Source organism: Xiphophorus couchianus, chromosome 7 (assembly GCF_001444195.1).
Source record: "Xiphophorus couchianus chromosome 7, X_couchianus-1.0, whole genome shotgun sequence".
Taxonomy (NCBI): Eukaryota; Metazoa; Chordata; class Actinopteri; order Cyprinodontiformes; family Poeciliidae; genus Xiphophorus; species Xiphophorus couchianus.
The window spans coordinates 10,602,964-10,618,378 of NC_040234.1; the positions used below are offsets into that span (position 1 = coordinate 10,602,964).

At 44.2% G+C, this 15,415-nt stretch overlaps 1 protein-coding gene across 3 annotated transcripts in view; it reads left to right on the top strand.

Moving 5' to 3' along the window:
- Positions 1-15,415, top strand: part of LOC114148577 (cyclic AMP receptor-like protein A) — a 76,898-nt gene that overhangs the window by 38,553 nt on the left and 22,930 nt on the right. For all 3 annotated transcript variants that reach the window (XM_028023948.1, XM_028023950.1, XM_028023949.1), the window contains one exon: positions 1,734-1,816. In XM_028023948.1, coding sequence (XP_027879749.1) covers positions 1,734-1,816 — 83 coding nt within the window. The remainder of the gene's footprint in view (positions 1-1,733; positions 1,817-15,415) is intronic.

Sequence of the window (15,415 nt, forward strand, 5' to 3'; positions counted from 1 at the left end):
CGACTTCCTCTCCGTTGATCGTAAGCAGGCGACGTTTGTGTGTACGCGCACACACACGTATAAGATAAAATACCACCAGATTTTCATTTGAATTGTTTAAAAATGCCTGCGTTAAAGCTTGCATGCCTCAGGGTCTTTCTGGTGAGTAATTAATTTCCAGCATGTGGGGGTAGAGACCGGAGCTCGTGGGCCTGCCTCCTGGCTCCTAGCGTCGGTGTGTGTGTGTGTATGTGTCTCTGTGTGTGTTACAGAGAAAAATAAAAGGGAGGGAGACTTTGCGCTGCCTCGGATGCTGCATCCGAGCCTGGAGGAGGGAGAGGAGGGAAAGGGGGGAGAGGAGAGAAAAAAAAAAACAGCACAGCGCAGAAAATCGATCCAGGGGCCGCTCTTTTCAGCCTCTTCCGGATGCGAGAGTCCTCCTCTCCCGGGAATTAGATAACGGCTTGTAAAAGCTCTCCAGCACCGAGCTCTTTCCACCCTCCTCGACTTTTAGCTGCTGCTGCATCTTTCTGTCTTCCTGCCTGTTCGTCCGCAATATTGCCTTCGCCTCCCCTCCTTCGCACAACTGCAAAGTATTAGCCTCTGGTTTAATTGGAATTCCCGTTTCTTTCTCATAACTTGTGTGGATATTGTGTATTATCTGCAGCTTAATATTTTATTAGGTTCTAATTGGCCTTTGTTGCCTGCCTCTGTGCTGTGATCTGCCCGTTAAGGCACTAACTACGGGTGCTTGTGTGATTATCAGCCTCCTCGCGAAGGTATTCTTTTTTTTCTCCACATTGCGACCACAAACCTCGGTGTACATAATTACGATCTGGAAGGAAAAAAAGATAGAGGATTTTCAAAGAATTAAAAAAAAAAAGGTTTTCTAAAGAGTTGGTGTGTGTTAATACTTTTGTAGAACCACTTGGCTGCACTCGTATTTTACGTCTGTACCAAAACTCTACCTCCACAAAACATTTGTTTTACAAAATCACTCAAGCCCAGTCAGTTTGGATGTGGATGTTCTGCAAATAGTATTTTCAAGTAGGTTTCTACTTTGACTGGACCATTTCTAATAAACTTTGATTTAAACCGTTCCATTGAACTTCCTGCTACAAGGTGACCTTGCAAACATTTATCGAGTCTTTCCAGCCTCTATCATATATCCTTTGAGTATTGCCCTGTATTAAGTCACGTCTACGTCTCCATGAACCCAGTATTGTGCTCGTTCCTGCTTCCACGTTTCCTGCTAAAGAAAATGACCCCCACAGCATGATGCTGCCAGGTAGCCTAGTAGTTTTAATTTTGGTCTTGTGTTATTCCACATGTATGTTGCGTTCCCTGCTTGGGGTAAACTCTACACAAAATTTATTTTATTTATTAGTACTTTAAATCTTTCCCCAACCGTTTTCCTGACCTGTCTGCTATGTTTCTTGGCCTTCATGATGCTGCTTATTCTCTAGTGTTCTCTAACAAACCTCTGACAAACATCACCCGTGGATTTAGATCGAGGCCAAGTTACACAGTAGTGGACTTTTTTCTCCATACAGGTGTTTTATGAACGCAATTTGTTGCACTGGATCTCATTTAGGGCTGTTGGAGGAAAGGGGGTTTGAAAACAAACGCATGCCAGCCTTTTCACATTTTTATTTGTGAAAAAAAAAAATGTTTAGGGGTGGGAACTCTTTTGCAAAAAGTGTTTCTCTGCTCAGTGAAGTTAACCACAGTTTTATTTTTTATTTCTCCTCCAGGTTTCCCTAGCCGAGGAGATCAAGCCGCTGAAGTGGTATCCGTCTGTTTACCTGCTGGTGTCCACCTTCCCGCTGGTTAACAGGTAGCTGCTTGGCCTCACCTGGCCGCCATATAAACCCTGTTGTTTGATTCGCTTTGTTCCGCTCATCCTATCTCCTCCTCCGCTGCCTTAGCATATCTCGTCCTTTGTTCTCCCTTATCTGAGCTCTCACAAAGACTTTGCAGTACGAGCACTATAAAGGAAGTTGTCGCGTGTGTGTGTGAGATGGAGGAAGAAAGCATTTTATTGCCTTTTTTATAAAACGGGAGTTTCATCAGCTGAGGTGAGGTCCGGTAAATGATACCCCCCCTAGCCCCCCCCTTCCCACCACAGCACCATTATCACTCTTTCACCCGCTTCCCTTCCTGTCCTCCAGCTCTCCCTCCCCACCTTCCCTCACCGAGCCGGTGTGATTGACAGGTCAGGGTTACTAAGTGATTAGCTGTAGCGGCTCTGCTTGTCGCCACAGCCATGTAGGCGGAGACACAGGTCAATTACAGGGTCAACGTCTTTCAAAGGCTCGGCTCAAACACTACCCCCCTCCCCCCTACACGCACCCTCCCTCTTTCGCCCCCTTTACCCTTCCTCTCTCGCCGTTCACCTCTCCATCTATTCCACTCGTTCCTCCTCCCTGGCTGTTGGCTGATGAAGATGACAAACGGCATCCTGTGTTAACCTCCCTGCTCTCCTTCCTCTCTCCCTCTTTTACGCTCTAAAAGTCTGTTATAGCCCCCATATTTTTACTCCTCCTCGCTCGGGCTTTCCATCTTTCTGCCTCTATGTTTTTATGTCACCCCCACCACCACCACCTCCTTCCTTCTCCTCCTGCACTTTTCCACACAAAGCCCCTCTCTCCCTCTCCTGAGCAAATATGCTCTCGCTCGACTCCGCTCTGCCTTCCTCCAGAGAATGAACGAGGGGAAAACAGGAATGAATTGCTCTCTCGTCGTCGTCATCCTCCTCCTCCTCCTCCCTTGGTTCAGCAGCAGCAGCGGTGGCAGCAGCAGCGCTGGCTGTATATATCTCCGGCTCCTATTAATTTGTTAGCCCCCCGCCCCTCATTCTCCCCACCCCTCCTCCCCCCCTCGTCTCCCCGGCTCATATCCTCTTCCACCTCCTCGCCTCTTTTCCACCGTCTCTCCCTCCTTTTCCTTCCCTCCCCTCGGCTGAGTGCCGGAGTGTGTAAAGTGTTTGTCACGGTGCCGTGCCGATGTCGCTGTGCTCTCGCTTCCGCTCCGCCTCGGCTCCGCGTGTGTTGTGCTGCGCGTGCGCGTAAAGTGGGTGGCTGGTTTTCTGTGTCGAGGCGAATGTGCTGTCGCTGCTTGTTGCTGCGGAGCGCGCGGCGTGTTTGTCCGCTTCAACTCGAGTGTGTGTGCGCCGCTTATTTTTCCCGCTGCTTGTGTCTGCCTGCGAGCTCTTCTCCACGCGCCCGCGAGCATGTGTGGGTGTGTGTGTGTGCGTCTGAGTGAGGGATTATTTCTATCTGAGCTCCAAAGCCTCCTAAACAGGGCTTAGAGAGACGGCCCAGGGCAGCAGCAGCTAAAGCCGGCGGGTAGAGCAGAGCTCTCTCTTTCTCGCTCTGCTCTGCGCCCCCTGTCTCGATGCCATTTCTGCCTGCCCTGATCCATCGGCAGGCACTCCCACACACACGCCCCCGCACCCCCCGCACACACACACGCACACACACACTCTTGTTTTGGCCCTCATCTGCTGCCACACTCGCAAACACACGCATACATAGTCAGACGCCACACACAATTTTAATCTGTTCCAAATGCTCACTGGTAAATGTGTTAATTCGACACCAGCTGTTGCGAATTGAAATGGGAAAGCGCTCCTGCTTTTTTTTTTCCCCTCACACATGCATGGACGAGCCATTATACATCATTTTACCATACACATCTCTCTCTCTCTTTTTCTCTCTCTCTCTCTCTCTCTCTCTCTCTCTCTCTCTTTCTCGCACTTACTTGCCCTCATTTGGCAACGCAAAAGTAGCACCAGACACCCACATCTTCTCACTTCTGCCTCCTTCTTATCCTCCCCTTTCTCCTTCGGCGTCTTTCTCCTACTCTCTCTTGCTCTCCAGCCTGGCTCGGCTTCTTTCTCTCTCTCGATCCGTGTGTGTGTGTGCGCGCGTGTGTGTGTGGTAGCACTGCCCGGGCACGACTAGAGTTTTCACAGTCTGCTTCTCACATCGCCTCCCCTGTGTGCTTTACGGTGTGGGTGTGTGTTTGTTTACAAGGCTTGTCTAGATTCCTACTGTGCGTGCTTGTACGCTTGTTTGCATAAATAAGCCCTCTCCTCGGAACCTGGCTGCTGATTTCAGAGCGGCGTGGTGGCTCCGTGTGCGGCTCCTAGTCTTCTGCGAGGCCTTTTTGCTCCATTTGTGGCGTGCGGAGGCCCGGTCGAGGTTCTCTGTGGAATAAACTTTAGGAAAAGTAGCACGCTTTCACGGGATTTACTCAAAAAGTTCAAACGAAATGGAAAACATGGAGTGACAGTTCTGGGAACGAGTTTTTACCCCTTTACGGATTTTGTCTGTTTTTACTTTTGTGTCGCCCTAAAATGTTTCGGGTCATCAAACTAATTTCAATATGAAACAAAGACAACCTGAGTAAAAACTAAATGCAGTTTTTAAACTAATCAAGTGAAATGAGATACACAAACCAACCTGGTCTTGAGTGAAAATGTAACTACCCCTTAAACCTCAGCCACTTGAATTAAGCATTAGCAATATTTGGCAAAGTTGTTGTAATCACTGCAGAGGACTTTTGACCCTTTCTTCTTAGAAGAGTTAGTTTAAATCAGCCTTATGTCACAGAGTCCCAACTTTAACTAGGTCAATCCAAGACCATTTTGCCATTCAAAGGTGGAGTTTCAGATAAATTCATTTTATTTTACTAAGAAAGTACATCTAAAGAAACCCTGCTCAAAGTGCCATCAAGTAGGGACAGATGAAACGGATAATAACAATAATAATTAAAAAGTAAAAGAAAGTAAGAAAAAGACTAAATTAAAATGCTAACAAAGTGGTGTAGCTGTTGCAATACAGGTTTTCTTGATATCATTTATCCTCAATTTAAATCAAAGACAAAATCTGCTGTTGAGCTACTCATAGGATGGTCTGAAGAAAAAGTTGGAACCCTGAAGTTGCGTTCTCTCTACTCATCTAAGCTGTCTTACTGGTTAAAAAAGGAAGAAAAAAAAGAAAAAAAATCTTGGGATGCAAATATTTCAGTTTAATCGATTAGTTTTGATCATTAGGTCACGAACATTCAGATTGGATTCTCAATGTGAGACTGAAGACACTTTGTCAAGTCTAAAGCGAAAGCAAAGGAAGAAGCAAACATCAGACTTTCTGTGTGTAGGGAGGTGCTGAAGTCAGCCTGCTCACTTGAGGGAAATTTTGCATCATTCTTCTGCACACTTAAAATTCGTCATGTAAAAAAAAAAAACCCAGCAGCTTCATACTAGTAACCGACCCAGACCTCGCCTAAACAACCCCTCTCTTGTGAATGAGCAGGAATAAAGCCTGGCCCCACATCCACCGCCTGCTTTTTCTCCTTTTTCTGAGGGCTTGTCTTCTAGTCTTTCTCTGATGTTGTTGTTTTTTTTTTTTTTCCTTTCCGTCTGAGCTCGATGCCTTTGAGCAATCAGAGTTACGTGCCCAAAGGAGGGTGCTTCAGCGTGGATAAATTGGCCCTGGCGGCAGAGCTTGAACCGGTGATGCGTCTCTAACCTTGAGTTCACCCTGTCACCCCAGGAGGTAGCTTGCATCCTCCTAGTTATTCTTGGTTTCCCTCGATGCTGCCTGTGGGTTTCGTGGTGTCTGTAGACCTATACGTGCTTGCAGGGGATTTTTTATTTATTTTTTGGTATGGGCTGCCTACAGCGTCAAAGCCTAACCCCCCTTCCTTTCTGCCTTTCTCTAGAGGAGATCTGATTTCCCTGCTCCGGGCGAGCAACGAGTACAAGACAAAGTGTGCGTTCATCTGTGTGTGCTTCGACGCGCGCCGCACGCTCGTGAGTTCGCGCGCACAAACAATCCGGGCCAGGCAGACCTTCCACATCCCCGTTCTGCGCTTTGAAAAACGAGGGAGGAAATCTCAGAGCAGCAGTTATTATTCATCCCTCAAAGAGAACGGGGAAGAGTGGGAGGTGGAGGGGGAGGGGGGTGGATGGAGGGAGGAAGACAGAAAGAGAGAGCCAAAGAGGAGGGCTGAAGAAGGGGTGTGTGTGTGTGTGTGGTGGGGGGGATACATTAACTCTTATCTCACTGTATTTGGCGTTCTGCATCCCAGGATGAGCTCCCTTTCTCTTTCTCTCGCTCTTTTGCGTTCCTTCCTTTCGACAGTCCCTTCCTTCCGTTGCTTGCCTCTGCGCCTCGGAGTGTCTCGCATTCAGAGCGGCTGGATGTGTGCTCGCGCCTCTGTGTCTGTGTAGGCTGGTGTGTGGTTTGCTCTGCCTACCCTACTGTCTTTTTGTGGTGTTTTCTCAGCTTCAGCAAGTAAACGGAAGCTGAAAGGCAAAATGCAGGGTTCGCACTCGCATCTTTGAGAATGTCAGGACTCTGGTTTTTACTGCTTTGAAATTACATTAACAGATTTGGGCAAATCTTGTTGACGACCCTTCTGAAAATGTGTAAAAAGTCTTTTTTTTAAAAAAGCCTCTTCAACAGCAGCAGCATTACGTGATAATGGAAATTACAGATAAATCCAACCTTTAAGTCGCCTGCGTTTATTCAGTGGAAAATTCTCACATTGAAACAATAATTTCTGACAAAATTCCTCTACTTTGTACCCTTCTTGTTAACACTTTATTGTTTAAACCCCCCCGAAGCCAAGAGGATAGCAAGTATTCTTTGCTCATAACCTTTCACTGGGCCGCAGCATGCAGAGAGAGGGATATACTCTTTCTTGATCAGCCAGAGTCCTGGTTAATAACCATGGGAGAACATTGATTTTTGTCATTTCTGTTTTGTTTTGGATTGTTATTCTGCTCAAAAACATAAATCGTAACGTATTTTCAGTCTTGTATTAAAGGCCACCAGATTTTCATACATGATTCTTTATATTTAAGGTTCCTAGAGCCACAGCATCATAGATCCCCCGCCGTACTTAACAATATGCATGAGGTTTCTTATGGCCTTTTCTGAAGCACCAATGTCCATGCTCTAAATCAGTGTGGTCAGGAACGGCTCCGCTTTGTCAGTGTTCTGATCATCTGTGCTACCTTGTCAGATTTTGGGGTGGAGAGACAAGTTAGTCGGCAGTAAGGGTTTAACTAAATGAAGGCCTTACCATGTCCTCAGGTGCCCCAAATCAACCATCACTGTTGCAAAGATAAGGTAAATGCTCAACCTAACCACCCCTTCTTAAGATGGTTTCCCAAAGTGATTCCCAAAACCAGATCTTTCCACTCCCTTCCAATTTTACTGCACCCTGTGTGCAATTCAATACAATACTTCCATATTAAAATCCAGTGGGTGACTTCTAAACAGTGCAAACAACAAAACATGAAATTTTGTTGTTGAAAACCGATTGACCAAATGCATAGAAGGATAAATCTTATGGAGATTGATACACAATTAGACAAACATTCCTCACTTACAATGATGGCAACAATAGACCAACCAAAAGGAGTGCGACAATAAAACCAAATGCATCATTTACAAAATTATCTCACACAAAAAACATAGCAGCCAATAATTAGAACCAGACAAGAAATGTTGTCGCTACAACACAAATGGTCACACACCAAAGGTGGTCCAATATTACATTAATAAGGCAACTAAATATTCAATAACCAACACGTTTGGAGGCCTTAGACCCGCGGACGTCGCGGGTTCGACTCCCGGTCCCGACGACCTCTGCCGCATGTCCTCCTCCAAAAAATGGCGCCGGCTCAGCTGGCTGCCTGCAGACACAGCTCCTGTCGTGTGCTGTAACTGCGAAATAATTTCCCTGCTGGGATGAATAAAGTAAAAATTATTATTATTATTAAAACATGGAGAGATCACCATCTACTACCACATTTAAAACCATTGCTTCTACACAACCAACACTAAAAGTGGGCTGACCTCTTCCCAACACCAAAAGACTCATCACAGACACAAGGCCGGCGCTCTTCATATTGGCACATTTAAACACACATGGTGTATAATAAACTGCTTTACATCTTAAATTTTACCATGACTTTAAAGGATGGTCAAAAATAATTTCTTTTTGAAACTGCAATGAAAAAGAATTGCATGATTCCTTTCAAATTCAGTTGACTCAGGAAACAACTAAAGCCAAGAGAATTCCCACAAACTGCCTCACAAGATCTGACTAAAGCTCATCCTTGGTCTTGAGAGGTCGGGTAAGCTTAACATGATGGTAGAACATGCCCGTCAATGGAGACTTGTTGACCCGTATGAAGTCACACTTTGATGCAGTCATATTTGGTGGAGTTTCTTTTTTTTTTTTACCTTCTTTACCAACACACTTCTGTACACAATGACACATTAAACCTAGGTTGTTCTCCATCGTAGTAGCTAGAACCTGGTTGGTCCTTTTAGTAATTCTTGACTTTCTCTTCCAGAAAGCAAAAGGATAGTAAAATTTAAGAAGAATCTTCATTTACAGGTAATGTATAGGACATGTTCGGAGCACAAAGAACCTTTATTTTGTGTTACAAAACACATTTTTTCAACATTGTAGTTTTCTTCCTACTGGATGAACGTCTTGACAAGCCTTGAAGTAGATTTGACTGTTTTCGAGTATATAAAAAATAGCTCCCAGACTTTACATCTTACTCAATTATGGAAAAGATAAAAAATTTGGAATATACAGTACGTAGATATTAGTTTTTTCAATCGATTAAAAAAATGTTCAGATTAATCACAACCTAGCGCTGTTATTGATCACTATTAATCACCATGCTTAACTTTGTAAGCCTGATAGGTAAAAAAAAATGCAGGTTGTCTTTTACAATATTTTATTGTTTCAAAACAAACATTTCACTTTTCCAGGTTTTTATGTACCGGGCAGTTTAAAAGAAGCCATTTTTTGTTTCAAACGTATTTTAGAAATGTTAACTATAAATTGACTGGTGCTTTGGACTGTGCTTATTCAACATTGCATTAAGTAGGTGACAAACTACCGTAGTTTTATCCAAACGTCCACTGCGGTTTTTTAAGCAAAATTTGCCACTGAGCACACCAGTCTGACTCTCCTCATTCATCTTTTCACTTGTATTTTCGACTCTCCATAGCTGACCGCAGTACAAGACCATATTGCTGTGTAGCCCCTAGAGGAGAAACGCTTTTATAATGCGATTAATGTGCATTATGTAACATTAAAGCGTTAAACTATTTTGATTAATCGCATGCATTAATGTTAACATCCCTAATAAATATTTATTTATTTATAGATTTTTCATATGTATAAAATCTTGAATAATCCAGGCCAGAGTTTTTCTCATACTGATCTTAATATGTTCACATGCTTAAAAACAGGGACATAACCCTTTAGCATGTCATAAAACTCAATTATTACTTAAGTATCCACAGTCTTATTAAAACTGGAAAATTCTGGACTTTCAGAAACCCTGAATTTGGGCAAATGAAAGGTCTAATTAAGGGGTTTCCAGCAAAATCAGGCGTTAATGTGGTTGTATTCTACAGCAGTTGGAATATTAAAACACCCCGCTGATCATCAGGTTGGATATTTCTATTATTTTCTTATTAACACACATTCTGTAAATCCACGTGTGTGGTGTCGCACGTCATGCTCTTTAAGCAGCCAGCTGCACCAAGCCGCATACGGCTGTGGGGCCCAGCTGATATTTGGCGGACATGTGACAACACCTCCTGCGTGCGCCTGAGCGAACGCACTTGTATATTAAATCTCAGGCAGCGCGATCGCTCCACAATCCGTCTTCAGACGGACGGGTGACCTGCAGGCAGCACTGTGTGAGGTGCACACACACACACCGACTGGGCTGGAGGGAAGATGTAGGCTGCAATTTAAATGTATTTGCGAGCATGCGGGCGATTTTTGTGCAGACAGCAATGACCAAAAACTGTAAACAAATGTAGATTTGTATTTAAATCAAAGCATTTAAGCTGGGATTGGTTATAAACTGATGTTCCAAACTGATGACTTGAATTGGGCTGTTTTGTATTTTTTGATAAACACCATTTGTATCTATTGACCTTGATGCATTAAATTACATTTCAAAATTCATAAATAAAAATTGAAAGATAACAAAAGCATTTAAACTGTAATCTGGCCAATAGTTAGGAAATTAGTGTAAATTAAAACATGCGCAGAGGTGCATAAGGCAGCGGCATTGGTATACCTGCACGTAAATTCAAAATTAGATGGTAAAAAAACGAAAACCTTCCCCGCACACGCATTCACAACCAAACACAAACAGGCGCGCACCCGCCCAGCTCCCCCTCCTCCTGCTCTTTCAGGCACGTCTTTAAATATTCATCACTCTGGCTGCTCTGAGAGTGCCGTAAACGCTGCCTCACACTCCAGGGAATCGCTAAAGCCTACTCTATCATCTGCTCTCCCTCCCTACCCTCTGTCTCTCTCTTTCTCTGACACACACATACACACGCATACACTCACTTTTAGCCGCAGCCGCTCACAAGGATAAACCCATGTGCGGAAACACTCGAAGGCACCGTCGGTGGCGTCAGCAGGCGCACGGCCGCATGCACGAAACAGTGAGACGCTTTCTCAGAGGCCGACGACGGACAGATTTTGTGTTTGTGCGAACGAGTGTGTTTACTGGCTCCCAGTGCCGCGAGTTGAGCGGTGTTGTGTTCCAGGAAACAGGATGTCTCTTTGTTTGGGTTTTATTCTGGTGGCGTCCCCCAGGGTCTCCTTGTGCTTCCATCCGCCATTGCTGTGCGTCTGTGCCCATGCAGGTGTGCCTGTTGGCGTGTTTCTGCGTCATTTTTTTTTTTCTAAACAATCTGCGAAATGTTCACACATGACACTGACGAGAAATAGAAATGCACAAAGTGCCTTTGTAGGTCTGTCTGGAAAGGGATTCACACCCTCAGTTGTTTCCCCCATGCTGACCTCATGATCAAAGTATGATCAAAGTAAATGATATACTGTAGATATAGATCCGTTTATTTAAATGTCATTTCACGCGACATAAGGAAGTTTCTCTTGTCCAGGATTGAAGCAGATTAGTGATTTTTTTTTTTCCCACACTTTTGGGTGGCTGATCACATGCTCTTAGTTAACAAAGGAAAGCTTGTCTTGAGGGGCCAGCAGACAACAACTCAACCATCTAAAGACAGGCAATAAACTGGACGATCAAATTATTTTTGGTTGCAACATTGGGTCATAGTGGTTATTCACAGCTGATAACTCGTATGAGCGGAGCTGTATCTTGTTTCTGGATCTTGGTCATGTTTTATGTTGTTTTGAAAATCAGTTCTTTTCTGTCTGAGTAAATTGCCTTTAGCGTGCCATTAAAGCTTTTTGATGTGTTTAGCTGACAGCAAGATAATGGGGAAAAAACAGCCTTTGGTTAGGAGGAGTCAGATGAGAAGTTGCACGTTGAGTGAAAACTGGCAAAAACTGGCCCACAGAATGAACATGAACAATACTTCATTAATATACAAATATAACAATTTATTTCTCTATGAATAGCAGGGTTACAGTGTGTGAGTACTTAACGTCTTATTGCATTGCACAATACGTTATATCCAAAGCCACTCTAAATTGCTGCAGAAATGTTAAAACTCAGCCGGCTGACAACAGTGTGATTCCCTACAACATGGCACCCCCGCTGGACCGCAACCTGCAAAAAGCTGAAATTCACACAAACTTCAGACCCCCTCCAAAGACGCTTATAACTGATTATTTTAACAGTTCAAACACCAAGCATACCTTAATACGCATTGATGCGCAGAGTGGAAACCGTCTTGGCACAACCGCTGAAGCTAACATCCTGATTTCCACTCTAGGGAGTGGAAATCAGGATGTCCAGTCGGCGCCAAGGAAAATGAATGGTCCTCCTGGATTGGCTGCTTTGCGAATGCCAGCCAATAGTGTGTCAAGTAGCATTGCATCTAGGTATTTCAGCTTCCAAAGTACATTATCGTTTAAATAATTTAGATACGCTTTATGAAAAAAGTCTGCATATAGGGAAATTTTTCGCAAATAATTTGTAGATGTGTTCCACAGAAGAATCAGCGAATAGATGAGACGGTGAACACTGAACCACAAATAGGTGGCGACCCATTGTACAGGATTTGTGAGAAGTTTACATGCATTGTTTGCAATTAATGAAGTCAAAGGTAGCAGTTTTTGTTTTCCTCAAAGAGTCTACAGTTTTTGCGAGCTGAGCCCTAAATGGTTGCGTTGAGGATTAGTAGCCTACATATATGGGAGCGCCTGATTTATTACATCAACACCTAGCAACCCAAATCATCACGTAAACACGATGCAAAAAAGGGCTGAACATGTCTTTTTATGCACTGCCTAGCTTTTGCTATATCTAAGTAAGCCATTGTTGTTTGCGGGAAAGGCTTATGACTGTTCTGAAAAAGAAAAAATTATGTTAGAAAAATATCAAGATAAAAGCACTCTGGTTGAATCACCTGCGGTGCTTTGGCAAGGCGTACCTTTTTAAAGTTGCTTTTCTTCCTTTGTTTTCATGTGTAAAATGCAGAATGTTGCATGTACAAATGCATTTGCACTACAGGCTCATATTTAAATTGAGATTTGGCGATCATTTTTAAAAACTCTTTCTAAAGTTATGTCTTAGGGATTAGATAGCCAACGATTCATCAGAACAGTGAGTAAGAGCTCATATACCCATGCCCGCTATTTTCTTATCTTTATTAGAAATGCAGCAGTACAGCTATTTTATTGACTTTTACCATGTTCTAGTAATGTTTTCTTAACACTTGTAATAAAAAGGTATATGATCAAGAGAAAAATGGAAAATGGTTTCACAAAAAATATGAGCCACACCAGACGAATCTGTAGCCTAGCACTTCTTTAGCCATGCTTAACGTTGCCGTCTTTTGAATTATGATGAAATTGTTGTCGCTATTTTGCCCTACTGGTACGGCATTGGTATCGCAGCATTCTTGCGCTTGGAAGAAGCGCTGATGCTTTGGTGTAGAAATTTTTGAATATGTGTCTTGGAGTGTAAAGGTGCTTTGGCTGCAATTTGTGTTTGGTCATTTATTTCCTTATGTCGGTGCCTGTTGACAATTAATCTTATGCTATTAAAAAGCCTTTTTTCTTTTTTCATTTTAATTAGGGATGCACCGATGTGACAATTCCACCGATGTGATATTAATATGGCAGATAACCGATATTTACAGGTAGTAAATATTTTTCCCTACCCTTTTAACACCAAAAACCTACTAACATTTCAGCAACAAGAACTGCCTTGTTGCTGAAATGTGCTATGCAAATAAACTTGATTGATTGCATCTCTGCTTCATTTAAACATTACCCAAATGAATACCACATGACCAAACCTCTCTCCTCCTTAAACATACACAAACAGCAATAATATGGAAATAAATACCGGTTATTAACATCAGCACATTTTTACTTGTCGGGCCGTTACCTATATGTATTTTTAAAAAGACTAACGTCGGCCAAACCAGATGTTAATTCTGATATATCGTGCTTCCCTACTTTTAAGTGGTTTAAGTAATAATGCATTTGCGGGTTTAGCAGCAGAATTACATATGTACCTTGCATCTACATTTCTCATTTTGTTCGGTGAAGTTTACGGATTGGATGAAGAAGTCTGGAAGAAACGTGCTTATTGACAATTAAAAAATAAACTTCTTTAGCAGAAAGGAGCCTCAGTGATGTGTGAAAGTACCATTCACTCTCACAACAGCCTGGCACCTGCTCTTCATTCTGGTTGCCAGCTTGGTCATGCACCACTACGGGATGGTAGCCCCATTCCTCAACCAGCATGTACCACAATTCAGCCAAAGTCACCCGGTACAAACAGCACAACCAAGTTGTGCCTAGAAGCTAGAAGTATTCAATGGGGCCGCACATTCAAATAATGGAGGGCATCTCTGTGAAATCTTGCTCTGTCGGTGCAATCGACATCCTGAAGGAGTGGAGACACGGGATTGCAGGTTACGGAATCTTATCTTATCTCTCTGCAGTGAGATTCTCTTTAATGAAGCCAAGCCATTTTATTCCCAGCGAGTTGCAGCGCCACATCATCATCACTACCTACACCAAAGGTTGTGTGAAATTGGCAGAGAGGATTTGGCAGGTCTGTCATGGGTGGAAGGCATAGTCAACTCTGCTGCCCACAGATGCAGCTTTTTTATAAGTGAAGGACCATATAAGGTGAGAGAAACAGAGTCTCCAACATGTGCAATTTATTGCAGCAAGTTGTGAAATCTGTTTAAAGACCCAACTAGGCTTTAGGTTAGTTTACTATTTTGTTTCAGAATTCAAACCTCTAACTTTTGTGTCCGACAGGTTTTATAGCTGTGTCTCGCCTATAACTTAGACAGAAACCAGTAACTTTTGTCACCAGTATCCCTCGTACTTGGAGAAAAGTTCAGAGAGGTCATCAGCAGAATAACTGCAGACAGCACGAGGGGCTCTCTGTCAGAAAATGAGGAAGTAAAAGGCAGTCAGTCTCGAGAGGAGGAAGTGCAATCGAGTTCAGGATGACTTCTCTGTCTGGCTGCCCTTCCACGCTTCAGGAAGGAGTTGTCCTCCGAGCCGATCAAGTGCCGTTCGCACACCGCTCCGAGGATGTTCGGCACAACAATTAGAGGCAGGCGAAAAGGTGAACTCTGTCAGAGAGGGGGGGGAGGCAAATTGATGGCTTGGGTAGTGGTACGGACTGAATGGCAAGGTGGGATATTGGAGGAGATCGGGAGAGGTGGCAAATGAGGGATTTAGCGCAGACTCTGGAGGGCGCCGAGAGACGCTTTCAAAGAGTGACTGACAGCATGATAGATGGCGGGTCTGAATAAGTGAGCGAGGCGCGGAGATGCCGTGCGAGTGCTAATGATTGACTGCGCGCGTACAGTCGGTGGCAGGCCGTCGCTACGGAGAGCGGCGTAGCGCTCGTGCGCTCCTGCGCTCCTGCGTGTTTATGATCCCTGCATGTGTGTGTTTATTATGGTTGACCATTTGCTCCTGATATTGTATACACAATACCATCCCTGTTGCGAAAGCCGCCCGACTCCGGCACGCACGCAAACCTCGTCAGGCCTTGGACACACACGCATACGCACACACACACACACACGCATGCACAGCAGGCTCAGCCAGGCATCGCCCGCAGCCACACTCTCCTTCCCACCGCTGCCTCCCTCATTCATCTTTCATTAGCCTGGCTCACACAGGAGAAACAGCCTGCCTCCTCCCCTCCTTCACCGCACGCCTCCACCCTTCTCATCTAACCTCTTTGCCTTTCTTTTCCCTTCTTGTTTTATCCCCGGTTTTCCCGCTTGTTTGTCTTGCAGCCTCCTATTTTGGAAATCCGTCTTCCTTTGCTCAACCTCACCCCTTCACCTCTTAGCCTTGCTCCTACTCATTTTCACTTCTTCATCACGCTCTCTTCTTCTTCTTTCCTGTGCCGTGCTGTTTTCCCTGACACTCTTCTCCCCCTCTCTCG